At 35.8% G+C, this 18,492-nt stretch overlaps 3 protein-coding genes across 3 annotated transcripts; 1 reads left to right on the top strand and 2 right to left on the bottom strand.

Annotated features, from left to right (window-relative positions):
- Positions 1-572: 572 nt before the first annotated feature.
- On the top strand, positions 573-5,289 carry LOC137946529 (PHD finger-like domain-containing protein 5A). Its single transcript, XM_068792865.1, has 2 exons — positions 573-782; positions 4,816-5,289. The coding sequence occupies exon 2, from the start codon at positions 4,840-4,842 to the stop codon at positions 5,170-5,172; it is 333 nt and encodes a 110-aa protein (XP_068648966.1). The 5' UTR covers positions 573-782; positions 4,816-4,839; the 3' UTR covers positions 5,173-5,289.
- A 2,705-nt stretch (positions 5,290-7,994) lies between these two features.
- On the bottom strand, positions 7,995-10,300 carry LOC137946255 (uncharacterized). Its single transcript, XM_068792480.1, has 3 exons — positions 10,091-10,300; positions 9,894-9,960; positions 7,995-9,688 (listed from the first exon to the last, which is right to left on the bottom strand). Exons 1-3 carry the CDS (start codon positions 10,160-10,162, stop codon positions 8,898-8,900), a joined length of 930 nt encoding a protein of 309 aa, XP_068648581.1. The 5' UTR covers positions 10,163-10,300; the 3' UTR covers positions 7,995-8,897.
- A 2,652-nt stretch (positions 10,301-12,952) lies between these two features.
- LOC137946143 (protein EDS1-like) lies at positions 12,953-15,522 on the bottom strand. Its single transcript, XM_068792343.1, has 3 exons — positions 15,048-15,522; positions 13,867-14,658; positions 12,953-13,718 (listed from the first exon to the last, which is right to left on the bottom strand). Exons 1-3 carry the CDS (start codon positions 15,384-15,386, stop codon positions 12,984-12,986), a joined length of 1,866 nt encoding a protein of 621 aa, XP_068648444.1. The 5' UTR covers positions 15,387-15,522; the 3' UTR covers positions 12,953-12,983.
- Positions 15,523-18,492: the final 2,970 nt, after the last annotated feature.

Genomic DNA, 18,492 nt, shown 5'->3' on the forward strand with positions numbered 1-18,492 from the left:
ACGTCTTAACTGGTGGTTCAACTGATATTATATTATAAATTAAAATTTTAAATAATAATTATTTTATAAGTATGACCATGAGCTTGTCTATCAACTCATGCTTTCAAATCTGAATTCATCGCTTTGGAGAGAATTATTTTATCTATATTATATTAGTGTAAGGTACTACTAATATAATAGATTATTATATATTATTTATTTACTAATTTTTTTTAATAATATAATTGGTAGATAGATAAATAAATAGAATAAATAAATAACTTTAAAATTAATAAATCATAAATTGTATAAGAAACCTTATTATCATATATACACATAAAAGCTTAAGAACAATGTCCGTCTAATGCATAATAAAATTCTTAAATAAATATTATAAAATCTTTAAGAAAAATATTTGAATCATATTTTATCTCAAAAGAAAATTTTTACCAAATTTTAAAATTATTTTTTATTTGTAATATGTGTATATACCTAACTTTTTTATATCATTCAGCCTTAATTATTAATATAATAAAAATTATCTATTTATTCGTCTAAATCAAAAATCAATCATCTGACCGGGCATGGATAGACCTAATTAGGTGACTGTGTCTAGAGAATTCCCGGCCCCTCGAAGATCCAATCTTTGGGAGACGTCATCAACCCAGAAAGCGGTCTCCCTCTGTGTTTGAACAGTGGGTTCCAGCTTCTAGGTCAGTGCTGGGCGACTGCTTGCATAAGAAAGGTTTGTGTATCAAGTATCGACCGAACAAAAGAGGACGCCCGATTGTTGCAAAGAAAAGGTATGGCTATCAAGCTAAAATTCATGATACAAATAGAAGTTGTTTCCAACTTCCATTTCCTTGTTCATGTTTTATTTTTCTCTTTGGCTTTTATGTCGGCTACTCATCATACTCGTTCTTTGTTTTTTATTGCATTCGAACCTTATTGAACGAACGGCATGCTTGATGATCTTTTTTTTTCGCGTTTATTTTTTAAATTAAGCATAATCATTGGAGGCTACCCGACGATCAACATTACGAATTGTTATTGCAAAGTGAGTAACCAGTAAAGAATGCTCCAATTGGTTCTATTTTTTGGATGTGTAGATTAAGGGAAATTCAAGGAAGAGGTCACTCCAAGGCTTTTTTTTTTGGGTTTTTATAATCTGCAAAGCAGGTCTTGACTGAAGTAATGAATGCTAATGTTGGTGTCTATAATAAATGACTCTATGATGGAAGATCGAGGTGTTACTTTAGGTAACATCTTTTTTTTTCTTTTCAGAAGAGTTAGATAAAATGGGTTCTGGACTTCTGTGAACGGAAAAAACGAATGTAAAAGAGCCTGAAACCTAAAGAATGATAGAACGGAGTCAACGTATCTGCAGTATGCACACAAACTAGCTCATTCGAAGTATGAGGGTTTGATTAAAAAATGAAGAGTTGCAATCATCTGTAAACACCAACTTCCTGTTGCTCTGAACTTTCAACAAGAAGTTGAGGCATGAGTGGAAGTGCTAGCTTCATAAAAAAAATGTGGAAGTGCTAGCACAAGTTCCTGTAGTATTTGGGTAGGACTTGTGATAGCGTCAGTCTTATCAGCAAGCGAATTCATTCTTGTATGTTTGACAGCATTTGACATTTGAGGTTAGCGTGGTGTGTGCAGGTTCTGATAACATTCAGGGAGGTTTGAGCAGGCTGAGGATTTGTTGTTTTTGGCTATGTTTGCCGTGAGGGTCATTCTAATTCTAATTTCGTGAACCTAACGCCTTTTTTCTTCTCATTATGATCCTCATTTGTCTCATTTTTCATATAATATCCCTTTGAAACATAACAAAATACAATTAAAAATGTTAGATCTTTGTTGTTGATATGTTAATGTGAGAATGCCATGGTTTGCCACATCATTGTTGTGTATTACAAAGTTTTATAAGGTGGGCTTGTTTGAGGAAGAGGAGAACATGAGAAAAGAGAAAGAAAAGAGAAAGAGAAAGAGAAAGAGAGAGAGATGAGAGAATGATCACAAGTGAATGATTAGAAAAAAGATTGGCTAGAGCTTGATGCTATGACCCGTACCCTCATGCTTCTATTTATAGTTGAAGTGTGAAAATTACAATGTCAATAATACCCTTAGAGTTGCATTAAGAGAAAAAAGACAAAAGGATATACACCAACTTGTATAATTACAAAGTCATGCCACGTCTTTTTGTAAAGTTGTCCTATTTACCATAATGCCACCCTACTTAATGGGTGTCTGTTAATACTCCCCCTCAAACTAGTGTTTGTAATTTTAGCTTACAACAATCTTGGTCAAAAAATTTGTGTGTTTGAAAATAAATTTTGATCTTGTGTGGCTTGAAAAGAATTCTAATTGCATTGTTTTGATTCATGTTGTTCTTGTTGACATCTTACTTGTAGTCTTCATCATGTTTTCCCCCTTAGTTGGGTATTATGATCACATAAAATTTGAGTACTTCAACACGTGGAAATCTTTATTATTGGTTTCCTCTTTATTGTACTTCTTCTTCTTCTTCTACTTCTTCCCCTCAAGTTAGAGATCTCTTTGTTCTTTGGCAAGAGACCCAGCCTGCACAAAATAATGGTGAGAAAAGAAAAATCACCCCTAGTTCATGACAAAACTTCAACTCCAATTTGAATTGGCAGTTCAAATTTGAAAGTGGTCTGGCCCATCATAGGGGAATGAAAAAGTGTATTCACTTTTTAAGGGTAGCTCAAAATACCACTTGGGTAAAAAGAATAAAAAATTGAATTAAGTTGGATGTTGGGCACACTTTTAGTCTTTGCAGGTAATGGGTCTATAGGCATTACTTTAAAGTAATTAAAAAAAACACAAATTAAATAAAGTACTTTGAAGAATTAAGAGTATGAATAAAAATATTGCAACTTTTATACTTCAAATAGAAGGAGGCGTACAATGCAGTTCTTTGTACTTCCAAATAAGGAGGTACTTTTAGACCAATAATGGATAAAAAATGACAGTTTGACTCAAGAAAGAGATAAAAAATAATTCTTATAATTGAGGGACCTTAAAAAAACCTCCAATAAAGAAAGTTTTGGGATGGAACATTATAATAAAAACTTTTTTAAAACAGAATTTTCATGTAAGACAATTGTTTTTTTTTAATACAACCTGACTAATTTCAAAATAAAATATTTAAGAAAGAAATTTTGGAATAAGGGAGATTTAGGGCACCAATATTTGGAATTTAGAATGAGGAAATGAGACTTTCTAATTCAAAATTTTCAAATTTTCTAAAAAATGAGACTAAACTCATGTAGGGAAAGACTTTTTTGAAGGAAACTCATGTAGTAAGATCAAAGAAAGGAAACTCTAAAAAAAGAAAAGAATACACAATTTGGTAAAGTCAGTTTGAAAACAAATAGAAAATGTTGTTAAACCAAGACTAGTAACTCAAAAAATAAAGTAAAAAATTGTCTTAAATTTGGATTTTCACATGCATCAGAGTATTAGCATGATTTTTGATTATTCCAATGTGGATATCTCTCTCTAGAAAGATCAGATTGAGGAACAACTTGTTGGGTTAGAAAATAGACTTACAAACTTTTTATTTGGTATATAATTTTCTATTTAAATTCTTGGTCTTGTTGGTACAAAACGTCCTAAACATTGAAGTTTTTTGTTGATGCTCGAAACTTTTTTGTTGCTGACCTTTGTTGCTTTAGAAGTCAATTTCACTTTGAAGAAAATTTTGATTGAATTTTTTTTTTTTTTTTTTTTTTTTTGCGTTGGAAACTAGTTCAAAGATATTTCCCTCAATACATAATTTGTTATACGAAAAGTGTGGTTAGATACTGTAAAATCCAACAAAAAAAATAACTATGAAAGGAGAAGACTAAAAGGAAAAAAATTTCTTTTTCTTTTTCTTCTTCTTTCACCCTTTCTTCTCCTTTTCCATGTTAGATTCTTACCCGCTCTGATGCCATGTTTAGTTTCATAAGGTGGGCATGCTTGAGGAAAAAGAGATTATGAGAGAAGAAAAGAAAAAAAAGAAAGAGAGAGAGGGGAATAATCGCAAGAAATGAACTAGAGAAAAGACAGGCTAGAGCTTGATGCTCTAACTCATGCCCCCCATACTTCTATTTATAGTTGAAGTGTAAGTATTGCAATGTCGATAATACCTTTAGGGCTACACCTCTTAAGAAAAGAAAGACATAAAAGAATATATATCAGTTTGTATAATTACAAAGTCATACTAACTCTTATTAGAAAATTGTCCTATTTACCATAATGCCACCCTACACATGTGGATGTCTTTTAACAATTACATTGTGGACAAATGTGTTTTAGATTTTGGAAATAACTATTGAGGATGCTAGCCACTATGTAGGATTTTCTGCTTCTTTGATCCAATAGATGCAATGGATATGTGATAGCATGCAAAGACAATTAGCAACATATAGGTACTACCAAATCAGTGTCAATCTTATCGTCTTCTGCCTTGTCAGATAGATGTGGCTGTAGTGAAGTGACAACCCTCTTCACAGCTGAAGAGAGATTCTCCTGAGCCCTGAACCACTTAACTTTGAACAGGCAGTAGTTTGTTGTTTTGAGCTGACTTTGATCTAGTCAACCAAGTTTATGAATAGTAACGGGGTGTCTGTTTCTGTCATCATGTAAAATATCTGTCTTGAACTACCTCGACAAATTATGCTTTTTAAGCTATACCTCTTTTCTCTGCTTTGCAAAGAAAAAAAAAAGTACCTTTTTACTGATTAGATAATTGCCATTGCACTTATCTTTCTTCCCTACTTACCCATTCTAATGGGTGGTCTTTCTTTCTCTTTTTCTCATCAGAATAGCTAGTGTGGGATCCAAGCCATGGCAAAGCACCATCCTGATCTGATTATGTGCAGGAAGCAGCCAGGCATTGCCATTGGCCGGCTGTGTGAAAAGTGTGATGGCAAGTGTGTAATATGTGATTCGTATGTTCGACCATGCACTCTTGTTCGTGTCTGTGATGAATGTAATTATGGATCATTCCAAGGTCGGTGCGTCATTTGTGGAGGGGTTGGAATCTCTGATGCTTATTACTGTAAAGAGTGCACACAGCAGGAGAAGGACAGGGATGGTTGCCCGAAGATTGTTAATTTGGGGAGCGCTAAGACTGATTTATTTTATGAACGTAAGAAATATGGTTTTAAGAAAAGATGATTTGTTAATTTAGCATTATGCTTTAATGATACATTCAATATGTAAAGTATGCTATGATATGTCGATCGACATAGTAATAATGTATGGAACTAACTTCTGTTGGACATTATCCATGAAATTTTGAATGTCTGCTTGTGTGCATGGATTTGTTCTAATCTCTGCCATTTGTTTTACATATATATTTGACTTTGGATTCCACCTGGTTGTTAGATTTGGTTTAAATCCGTTTTTCAATATATTTGCATGAGAAGACAGGTTTCATTTGTTCTTCTCGTGTGTCATATAATTGGAAGATATATAGACCCGTTGTTGGTCAGATGTCATCCTTGCTGTTGGATGATGCAAGAATTATTTGTTCTGCTATTTGGATCTGCTTCAATCGGCATTCAACTTGATTTACACAATTTGATTGTATTTGGGTTTTATAATCCCCTGATCGGATTCATACTGTTGATAGATAAATGAACAATATTATAAATAGGCAGTAATGCTTTAATAAAAGATTTGACAAATAGGTTTGATCCACTTACAGCCTTAGCATTTTGAAAAACGAAAAATAATCTCTATAAGATCCCACGAAGGACCATCGTGGCCTAGTTCTTCGATTCTCTGACAGAGATAATGGGCGAGCCACAAGGGCTTGCAAAATTCTCCAAGGGCGAATTGCGGAATTTTCTTTTTAACAGTCAAAACTACAAAGAAAACGGCCATGTACCACCAGCCAGCCACGAGGCCTCGACTTCACTCAATACTGACGAATGTCAGGGCCATACCACCCACCCAATTTGTTACCTAGATGCGCAAAACACTTTATTGTAGTAAGTAATAACTACATCGAGTGAAGCTGCAACTGCAATGGACTTAAAATGGCGAGAGAGAAGGGACCGCCAGAAGTCTTTGCAGACCTTAAACTGACAATCGAGAACGACCCCCAGAAGTCTTTGCAATAAAATGACAACGAGTACACCTACACTCGTTACCTTCTTGGAGCCTGATTTACAAACCACTCGGCCATTGTTTTTAAAGATGGTTTCTTTTCTTTCTTTCTTTTCCTGTTTTTTGAGGAAGTGAAAGACGAAAAAATTCCCTCCTATGATATTGATAAAAATAATCTACAGATCCAAATAGCTTTACAAATAAAATTTGGGTTACCTGTACTGTCTACCTTTCTTCTATTACGCTGATAATGCTGGAATTAAGCGTTTTTTGTCTAAATCCTGACAAACATTGACACGCAACAATTTCAGACAGCGACTAAGACACTATCCTGATACAGGAGAATGATAATAAAGCAATTACAACAGTTAGTTTCATCTAAGGGGGCTGTACGCGAATCAGGTGGATATGAAATATCTTAACAGAAGAAAAGTTGACGAAAGAAAAAAATGTTTATTTTCAGGACATAAAAAACGAAAGAAAAACGGAAGAGACTGGAAGAAAGAGCACAAGGAGCACATGGAAGAAGAGCTTTTGCAATTGACCACATATTAGACTGAACATATACACAAAGAGGAGGCATACCCACATCTAGTCCCTACCTCAAACACCTTCGTTGTATCAGTCCACAAACAAGCACTAAAAAGAAATTCCGAACCAAATCCACCTTTTTACAGTTGGAAATTGGAATTATATCAATGATACACCCAAGTGCAAAAGCCATTTGAAGTGTAAGAGCTGTTTGTCCACACAACTTTTGCCACAAAAGGAGCTCCCAGTAGTGCAGGGTCTGGGGTATTGCCTGACGGGTATAAACTACCCAAATCCTCGAATCAATCACCTTATTTCCAATCCAATGCACTATTGAACTCTCTATTTGTCAAATTGTTACAACACAAGCTAAAGACTCGACAGACAACACAGGCTTACGAGTCCAATTAATTTCAAAGCCTTTTTTTTCTATTTTTTGTTTCATCCACTTATCATACAAAAGTCTAAACACATAAATGTAAAAGGGTATATATATACAGACCACTGGCAAAATGCCCCTCCTCTGTATGTAGTCTGAATTATTCGGGAACAAGTATATACATCCCCTCAGACTTATCACTCTAAGACCCGACCCCTACCCACCCATGTTTCTCTATATCACAACCAAATAATTACTGGATCTTACACTTGTCATTTTTTGCATGTCCTCATACACTGTATAATGATTGTAGTAGAATTAATAGTTGTCCATCTTCTGCTATCTTGGTCAGTATGTAAAGCAGTAGTTGTCCCCTCTCTTCCAGTTCTAAAGGGTTGTGATATAGTAAATGCTCAAGTGCAAAGAAGGTAGCAATACCGGAACACGATGGCCAGAAAATATTTTCTGATGTTTTTTTAACACGAATTGGTTCATGAAGTGGAATGATCAAATCATATTCTCAGATATTTTTATGTTGTTTTAGTTGAAATATATAAACAAGAGCATTATCCTCATAAGATCAAGATCCCATTTCTACAGCTGTCTATTCCTGCTTTGGTGGTAAATGATATGGTCAATTGTATAAAAAAATGAATCTACTAAAATAGGAAATATTCAAGTCGTTAATCATACCAGAAAAAAAAAACCATCAAAAGAAATATTTCAGCAGCTAAAGTTTTTTTCTGTGTTAAAGTGTTGCTGAAGGTTTTTTTATGAAATATATGATATTTAGATTAACATTATGTAATATGCAACAAGGTAAAATGTTTTATACAATAACCTACTGAACCAAATGAGTATCTTTTCTAGGCCCAAAAAGGCTCATTAAAGGATGTGAAGAATAATGTGGAATTGTATCAAGGAGGCATTATTATCATAGTAAACAAGGGAATACCTTCACCTCCATCCATTTCGTCACATCCTAAAATAATGAATATCCAAGAAGATGCAAAAATAAAATTTGTTCCAGAAGTCCTTCTAAGTTCAGCAACGTAAAAGTATCAGAAAAGTGACACCAAAAAGTTGCCTCTCACATAACCTGCATCATGCTTGTTAAAGATAGAGAGCAACAAAGAAAGGCAGACAAAAACATATCTAGAAATATGCATACTAATTGTCTAGTACTCCTCGTGTGAGTAACAGGTAAATGGGCAGAAAACTTACAAAGCACACATAATAAGATGAGAGGACACTCTTGCCAGCATTATTCTAGCTACTTTTGAAATTCCTCCCTACTGGATAAGATAGTAAAAAGAAGAGCCATAATACATTTCCTTGCAAGTACCATAAAATCACAATGAGGAAAGGATAGGACCTACCTAACATGAAAAACAGTGAGAATAGCTTCCTTACCAGATAAGAGCCAAGCACCAATGACACAGCAATTGATTTTTAGAATTCCAAATGCCCCACAACTGGATAAAAACACTCAAACACTTTGCACGCCAAAATGTATTAGTTGACAATATCAAAACAGTAAATAAGAGTCGCTACTACAGGCATGCCTAGTTTCCAAATTGCCAAACAATATGAAGAAAATAAAATAATATGACAAGGAGAGGAGAAGGTAATATCTGATTTTGAAGTATAATTATCTATAACCACCTTTATAAACTATTCACATACCCACAAGTATCTTCTACATACATGTATAAGAATAAAACTCAGTAGCGATACCCATTTCCCGGTAACCATTGTTTTAATGGACTCAGTCCTATTCCTATATTCACATCTCCGAAAACCTAATTTTAGAACACGAGAACCAAAACGGACTACACCCCCAACATACATACTTCAAGAAAAAGTGCAACTTCCATCCCTAGTACCTTGTCGTACTCATACTACAAGAACGAGATAAAGGAAACAGAGAAGAGGCCACATTCACACCCACATCCCCTTCCACAGATCCGTAGGGCTTCCTGCAGCCTGGACAGCGACCATCTGCTTCTAGAATCCTCTTATGACAAAACAAGCAAAGGCGAAACCCACACAAACAGGGGAGAAAGCTTGTGTCTGTGGGATCAAGATCTTCGTAACATATAGGACAGGAAGAGGGAGGCGACATAATACCAATGTGAGTCCAGTTTCCTGGCCTACTAGAGAATTGCCGTTGGGAATTTATGGGAAAGCTTTTGTGCTTTGAGAGGTTAGGTAAGCTCTGGGGACGGAAGGCATCATCAGGCCTCCATGCACGGCAATTTGAGGGCGGTCTCGGGATCGCCTCCGCTCCCACCGAGGTAAGCTTAACGGGGCATTTCGGCAAAGGGGTGGGTGCTGCCGGATGCGTTTGAGCTGCCGATTCCGAATTGAGGGCATCTGCGATCGCCTCCCAATCGTCCAAGCTATCCTCCTCTTCTTCACTGACACTTCCAGAATAGGATCCACTGCTGCTGCTACCACAACTGGTATGCCGTTCCTTACGAGAGCCATTACTCGGACTGTTAGTAAGGGACTCAGAATCACTGTCGTGAAGACTCGAACCCTCGGTTTCTTCGGGTCTTGATCTTGGCTTTAAGTTGGGCAAAGGCTCGTGTCTCTCGTCATTGAGACGCAAAGGCGACAACGGAGAAGAACCACCATCGGAAGGTTCTTTTCCGCCTTTGTTCTTGACTGCATAAACCCGATAAAAGAAAGTTTTCATCAACAAATCACAAACGAACAAATTGCGCCAACATATGGTTTTCTTCATGATTGATTGCCTCTCTAATGTTAGACAAATATCCCATCTAGAGTCAGAAAACTTTGCAGGTTAAATGATATAACTACTGATAATTTTGAAAAAACAAAAACATAAAAAATAAAAATCAAAACATACCTTGAGAAAGCCATTGCTCGCGCCGCGCATCAAGCTTGCACTGTTTCAATTTCGCAGACCGGTTTGCCTGAAACAAAAGAACGATCAGCAAAAAATTATTAGGCGAACGCATGACAATCCAAAAAGAAGATATTCATAAAATGAAAAAGCTTTAAAAAAAAAAAAAAACATAGGGATAAAAAGATTTCCCCACTTACCCTCTTCTTCCTACCCATATCTTTTGAAAATGCGGGAGTAGAGGCAGCATTCATGACGGAGTCAGAAACCATTGGTTCAACGAATGGATTTGCAAAAACCCTAACCAGGAAGGCGGACAGATATAAACCCTGAGAAGGAATGCCCAGAGAATCCCAAAGCGAAGAGATAAACGAGTGGGAGAGAGAAACGGATAACGAGAGGACGATGTGGCTGCCTTCTTCCTTTTCCGACTCCGGACCTCTTAATAAGGGCCTGCACAACCAATCGCCAAAATATATAGAGCCGAAGTTACCTTTCTACCCTCGATGCTTAACCTAATTACCATAATACCTTCAGATTTTTTCTGAGAAAAAACCTCATTCATTCACCGATTTCTATTAATAAGTGTGCCTGAAGGGTGAAACAGTAAATACGCATGGCAAGGCTTGGAACGTCTCCAACAACGTTCAGTGCTTCATTAATTGATGTTATGATGGCATAATCGGAAAAAGAAAAGAGAGAAATTCCACTCAGGTAATTGAGCGCAGAGATGCGGGGCATAATAGTCATAAAAAGGCCCGTGCGAACGGCCTTTCACCTGCTTACTCAACCATGGAGGCGTAAAGCCGTAGCATCCGAGTCAGCAGGCTCGGCCCTGAAAAGAGACAGCTCCGAAATGCGTGCGGCACGATTGACCGACTTGACCGTACGGGCACTAGGCGCCTATGCGAGATGGAGAAACGCATTCAGGGAGAACCGGATCGGCTCCTTATTAGAGCGCTTTGATCTGCTCCGTGTGGTTGAATTTGCAAGGGAAAGGCTTGAAGAGTAATATAAATTTTCCACGGAGCAGAATACTAATGCACCTCCAATAGTTTGCATTAAAGACCAAATGCACCTGCTTTTGATAGTTAAATTAGTTGAGTCTATAGATAGATTTAAAGCTCGTCTTGTTTCCAGGTGTTAAACCCACCACTGTTAGACTTATACTTAGTATTGTAGTTAGCAATGGTTGTTCCCTTTGTTAACTTGATATCAATAATGTATTTCTTTAAGGACAACTCTCAAAACATGTTTATATTATACAACATTTGGTTTTTGTTGATTCTGATCATCCAACTTATATTATAAACTTCATAAAATTATCTATGGTTTCAAATAGGCTCCATAGTCTTGGTATCTTGAATCGCGTTAATTTTTTATAGATTTAGGTTTTAAGAATTTTCACTCTGATATTTCCCTATTTATTCTTAACACTAGCAAGCATGTTTTGTTTCTACTAGTGTATATCGATAATATTCTTATTACTAGTAATAGTAATGACCTTATTTCTCAATTTGTTGATTACCTTGCTTAACGTTTCTCTATGAAATATCTTGGCTCTTTTTTTTACTTCCTTAGAGTTGAGGTTGTTATGCATTGTAATGACATATTACTCTCTCGACACATACATCCAAGATCTGCTCAAAATACCTCATATGGAAGATGTTAAACCTATTATCACCCCATTGCCAACGAAGTTTTTATCATTCACCATGACCTCAGGCTCTCCTCTTTCTGATCCTTCTCAATTTCGTGCAATAGTTGGCAGCTTGCAATATCTCTTTCTCACTCGCCATGATATTTCTTTTGTTGCCAATAAGATGTCCCTGTTTATGCATCAACCGACTAATGAGCATTGGTTGCTTGTTAAATGAATTTTATGGTATTTAAGTGGCACATTGGATAAAAAGTTTTTTTCTACATCGTAAATCTCCTATTTACGTGGCACATTGGGCTGGCAATAAAGATGACTACTCTTCCACTAATACCTACCTTGTCTATCTTGGGCGTAATATTATTTCCTGGAGTTCAAATAAGCGACACATTGTTACTCGTTCTTCTATTGAGGCTAAATATCAATAAGTTGTTGTTATTGCTGCTGAACTTCAATGGGTGTACTCTCTACTTACTGAACTTGGTGTGACTTTGTAGTTTTTTCCTTTTGTCTATTGTGATAATATTGTTGTCACTCAATTAAACTCCAATCCTGTGTTTTCACTCCATAATGAAATATGTAACAGTTGATTACCGCTTCATTTGTGATCCAGTTCAATTTGGTTTACTTCGTGTGATTCATGTTTCTTCTGCTCACTAATTTATTGATCTCCTTACCAAACCATTGTCACGTTCTCAATTTCAGTTACTAAGAGAAAAAATTAACCTCTCTAACCGTGACTTATCTTGAGGGGGTATAAAGAGCATATGAGCTTATGCAACAGTTTGATTTTCTATAAATTGGTATTCATTAAAGGTAGCTAAATTAGTTGAGTCTGCCATAAGAATAGGCCTCTTCTGAATCCAACCTTGTGTTTAGGTGATTTTGTTGTAAAACAAAAATCATAGTTCAGTTCAACAAATAACCTACTTGTTATATACATGTCTAGAGCTCATTTAAGATATTTTGTTGCATGGTATGAATTTAACAAATCATATGCAATTAATTATATCAGGCGGATTGATATGAACTTCTTTTGACAGATTTGGCCTGTTTTTTCTATGAACGTTTCCAAGCGATTTATGACTTGGAAGAAACCTTCAGTTCTCCAACCTAGGAAGCTTTAGACACGTCAATGTGTGGATGTTGATGCCAAATGGCCCTCTTTGTTGAAGTCGGTGGTGGCCTGGTGAATGGTCAGTGGGTTGTTGCAGTGCCATAATTAGCTTTATTTTGCTGAAGATACTAAGTTAGCAACTTTGAGTGGTCACGTTATTATACGTTTCGTACACTCAAAAGATATCCATCACTTGACTATTGATTGGAGGATCATCAGAGACTCGTTTGCATCCTTGACAGCAAAAGGATGCTTGTTGGCATCAAACTTATTTTGGGTAATATTCCTACTCTGTAAACCAAATTATATACCGCAGCGATCAAACGATGGGAGCATTTCTACCCACACCATCAATCAGTACTTTTCCGATACAAGATGTCATTCTGTGTTCATCAGGCAAAGTTTTCCACCACTGAACAAAGGTGGACCCTTCCACCAGCACATCTTTCGTCATCTCTCCACTGGTAAGCCACCCCAGAAGCTGCTTCTCCAGCTCCAACACCCTCTCCTTCGTCTCTGCAAATGATCTCTTCTCAATTCGGAGCTCCTCAACTGTAGCCCAAAAGCAAGACTCCGAGCACGACCCTGCCGGCAACCTTCGTATCCGCTCCAGCAACTGCTGCGGTAATTTGTAGCGCTTGGGCCTGCCCTTGTTCAAATAGGGACCCGTCTCCTCGTTCAAAGAATGTCTGTAGTAGTTGGCAATGTCTAGGGGCTCAACCAGGCGACGGTAATTGGTACCCATCTCCACCCATTCAACCCGGGTCACGAACGCGTCCGGCAATTCGTACCGTTTCATCATCTCAAGGATCTCGTCGAACAGCCCTGCTAGCTCAAGTCTCTTGAGGTTAGCATTGAAGTCTTCGATGTCTCTCTGGAGTTTGAAGGAGTCGTAGTAGCCAACCCCACGTAGTGCGCACGATGATTTGTAACTCTCTAAGGATTTTAATGCTTTCTCAATTTTGCTGTAGTTGGAATCTATCTTGCCCTGGTTTCTCATCTTTTGCTTCTCTATTTCTCCTGTTGCACGGAGGCTTAATCGTGCTTCTGTGCTCTGAAATGTCCAAAAACCAGGGCAAACCAAAATTTCAGAAATCAAAATTGAAAAGCTAAATTAGATGTAAATGCTAATTACAGAGTGGATATACTCCATGTTAAATGAAGAAAACCAACAAATGCATAAGCGATAGTATAGTACAAACCATTCCGAGCTCATTCAGCACCGACTGGATCAGTGCCATCTGATCATCTTCCCCACCATCTTCCGAAGAGAGAGGGACCTTTTCCAAATGCTCCAAACAAACGACATCCATCTTCTCCAAGCAATGCCGAACTTCTGATTCATACATCAAATGCTTCTTCAAACTTTTGGATGCAATCTCGGCCACACTTTCCTCCGGGCTCACCTGAAGGCAGTAAAACAATAACTGCAATACAGCGTCGGAATTCTTCACGATCACCAACTTCTCGTTCCCTACACAGAACACGTAGGTCCCCACCGGTCGGTACGGGCTCATCTTCACCAGTCCCAGTAAGGCATCCAGCAACAAATTGGTGGAACCCATTGCTTCGCAAGCGCGATGGGTGGCGACGTACGAGGCATTTCTCATCACCGTGGTGTACATGTGCAGGGTCTGTTGTGAACTGGAAATGTCTTCCTGATTGAAGGACGGGGAGTTGGGGTGGAAAAATTGGAGAATGTGATGCAACTGAGGGTCTACCGGCGAGAGTAGGAGACGGGGGACGAGATCGTATCTGGAAACAAAGTGTAAGAAGCGTTGAGCCCAGTCTTCTCGGCGGAGGGCATGGCCGAAGACGATGTCTCCGACCAGTGGAGATCCAAAGGTGATACAGATGGGCAGGCTCTGGTTGGTGGGGTTTTTTAAATTGAGAGATTGTTCGAGTAACCAGATGGTGGCGAGGACGGCGATAGGACCGCCGGAGGAATGGCCGGTGAATATTATTCTTTTTCTCTCCGTCACTGCTCTCCGCACCTGAAAAAGCGAGAAAAAGAGACAGGTAATGAACAGTGACAGATGATTTTTTCTCCGATAACTGAGATCCTAACCGTTCCCGAAATCAGTAGCTCAATCTTGCTTGCAGAAACTTCAGGAACCATTATTCAATTTTAATCAGTGGAGTTGATGATTTTCTATGGAATTGTGTATAAAGAAGACTGGCATTAGCACCCAGAAGTTGACCGCAAAGTTGACTAAAATTAGTTTATTTCTCTCATAACACCACTTTAGACTGAGACGGTGCCTTGGTCGACTTTTTGATCCCTCCTTGCACTCTTTCGAAGCCGGTCGACGACTTGCGGGGGGAGATGTGAATGAGAATTAAGGGAGTTAAAAAAGGCAAAAAATGTATGGGTGAGATGTACCTCGTGATCGAGCAGAGAGGTGGCTAGAATCTGGTGGAAACGGCGGAGGAAGGGTGGGTGAATGAGAGCGGTATCGTAGCCGCTGATGAGCCGGAGGGAGGGGAAGAGAGAAAGGTCGTCGCCGTGGTGAATCCGGTGATCCCAGTCGTCAAGAGAGAAGGCAGGCGAGAAGGCGAAGATGGCGTGGGAGGAGGATCTCTGATATAACCCACTGCTTTGGAGGAATGGGGGAGGGAAAAATGTCTGAGACAATTTCATGGAAAGGGAGCAGCTCTCGCTAACGATAGCCTCTTCAATTCCAAAAATTTCTCCCGGATTTCTGCTTTCTGAAATCGCCATCCTCTTCTAGCTACTAGGGAGCTCCTCTCTTTTGCTTTTTCTTTGCTTCGCTTGTTTCCTCTCTGGAGACAATACCAAGGGAGAAAACGTCTGTTCACTCGCCGGCGACTTGAGCCTTGACTTGATAAGGGAAGGTGGAAGGAGCTTGGAAAAGTCACCTAGGATTTTCTGTTCTGCGACGGCAAGCTTGACTAATTGATGCGCCCCAATTAGACAAACGCCCCAATTTTTTTAAATTTCTTTGTATTTATATAAAGTTACTATACATATATTCATATTTTAATATTTTAATGATAAATAATACATAAAATATTATAAATATTAAATATTAAAACCATATTATTTCTATTAAATAAGTTTAAACTAAACATGAAATTATATAATATTACATACAAATGCATCAATTCAAATAAAACGAATTAAAAATTAATATTAAATATATTAAAATACTATAAGTTACTTAAAGTTACAAAGAATAATATTATGTTAATCCATCGTATTTTAAATAAATAAACCAAAAAGGGTTTTTAGGAATTTGGCATTTGAAAAAAAATCTGAAAATTTTAATTAAAATAATAAATTTTAAAAAAGATAATTAAATATTTCATAAATAAATACATTCATATAAAAATCATTTTCAAACTAAACTAAGCAATTATTTTAAATAACTTAAATGTAAGGTGTGGACACGTTTCTTTGTTAAATCCAAAAGGTGTAGACACCAAAATAAAATTTAATATTTATAAAATTAAAATATTTAATTAGGTAAACTAAAGAATAGTTTATAAATTTTATTTAATTAAACCAAAAAATATAAAATTTAATATATTAGAAGATAATACCAAAATATTTTGAATAATCAAACCAAAAATTAATTTCCTTCTCCATAAAATTTCCTCTTTTTTTGTGTTTATGAAAAGTTCAATTTGTTTTGGGGTTTTTAGCGTAAATTTAATATTATAATATATATATATATATATATATATATATATATATATATATATATTTGTATGAAAATAAAATTTATATAATTATCATTACATAATAAATTTTGCTTGTAGATATAATTACCTTAGGTGGACTTAGGTCTAAGAAATTTTTTGGGTTTATTACAAATTCATATTATTTCTATAACTATAATTAGTGTCCAATTTATCTTTAAATATGTGTATGTGTTTACTCATTAATAACAAAATTGTCATTTCATCCTTTCTCTCAGTCCCTCCTAAGGTAAACATGTACATATCACCTTAGACCACCTTATAATTTGATTAATTGAAGCCAATTATATGGCCTTGTTTTTTTTTTTTTGCCAAAATTTGTTTTCATTATTCAAAATATACATGAAAGAGGCAAAGATCATACATATCCTCTAATGATAATCCAGGTGAGTGGGATTAGCATGTGGGGAAATTGCTTTATAATTGAAATTAAATTCCTGATCAAACAAAGATCTATTTATTTGGGTGGAATTTATTTTTGTTGATAAACGGTTTCATGAATTTTTTCCACTCATGTGTGAATCTCCAACTTTTAGTTTTTTTAACCTATGTTATTTGGCAAATAATAATTTCATGAAATTTAATTTTAAGTATAGTCCCAATTTTAAAAAACAATCCAACTTTATTATAAACTTATATTTTGAAATTTTGACAAATTAGGACCCAATTGAAATGCTATTTACATTGAATAGGTATTTTGGATTGATGAGTCTATCGTATTTTGCGTGAATTGTGAAATTTACCTATTAAGAGGTTGTTTATCTTATTATGGCCAATTGATTAAAAGATGATAATACTTCTTTGGTTGTTGTATTCTATGTGGAAAAAAGTGGCTACAAAGTCATGGTCTTATTGTTGTTGATTTGTAAGTCCTTGGCTAGTGGTGTTAAAAATCTTATTTGGGAGTCTATGCCTAGTGTGCCTAATAAGTTATTACTGAAAATCAAAGTGCGGATTTAGGCAAGACTACCTATTTAGCTGTTGAAAAATCATTTTATGGAATAGGCAAAATGGCCTAATTAACTACTAAAAATTCGCTTGTCAAATTATTGTAGTCAATTGAGTGGCACAAAGATGTGTGTGTGTGCAACATTGTAATATGCCTTAAAGATAGGCATTTGGGACCTAACTTTAGAGAAATTTTAACTTCAAGGTGAAAAGTCCTTGAAAGTGGATTTTCAATTTGAAATACAATTGTAAATCATTATAAGTCATGTATGTTGATTAATTGTGCATGAACTTTATTTTTGGAGAGTGTCTTTGATGGAAGCTAATTATATTTGAAGAGACTAAATATCAATATTAGGAATATAGAATGAACATTTTCATTTAGTCTAAAAAATCTAGACACATGAGAAGTATTGTAAACAGGTAAAGGTACCACCTCGATGGATAACAACTTATTCCGTATCTAATTTTCTTACATGTTTACCCGTGGTAAAATGGATAAATGGGTAAGTAAATAGATAATTTACTATATTATTTTAAACCACATAAATATGATAATAAATGGCTGAAAATAATTAAAATTAAAATTAAACTTTAACATCACATAAGATTCATACAAAAATTATAAACTATAAATTTAATATAAAATAAATATAATATTAAAAATAGCCTTTTATCTTGTACTCTCTCCCTTGTTCTAGCTGGATATATATTGTCACCCATACTTATGTGAATCCAAATGCAATGGACCCCTATCTCTCATCTAAAAATTTAAATGGCTTAAACTTAAATAATTTAGGTTAAATTATGGTCTCCCAAATTCTTTAAGCATTTTGAAATGTAACTTCATATGATTCTTTCTATGTTTTAGTTTTTTAAATTGAGTAATTATTTTATTTTTGTTTGTACTTTCCATTTAATTCAATTTTGATAAAATAACCTAGTTCACAAAATTTAAATACTTTAATTACTATTGCATAATTTAAGAGCAAACATTCTTCCCTAATTAGTTGTATTATCCCTAATTGCTTGTGTGATTCCTATTTGATTCCCTAATTAAAAATGTAATCCTCAACAAATAGATCACGTTTATCCCTAACTGGATCCCAAATGTAATTGATTTTTTTACTAATAACAACTAAATATTTAGTATTAGT

This window comes from Aristolochia californica, unplaced genomic scaffold (assembly GCF_029961685.1).
Source record: "Aristolochia californica isolate CCGP_79_NKW_82.1479 unplaced genomic scaffold, dmAriCali1.0.hap1 SCAF_12, whole genome shotgun sequence".
Taxonomy (NCBI): domain Eukaryota; kingdom Viridiplantae; phylum Streptophyta; class Magnoliopsida; order Piperales; family Aristolochiaceae; genus Aristolochia; species Aristolochia californica.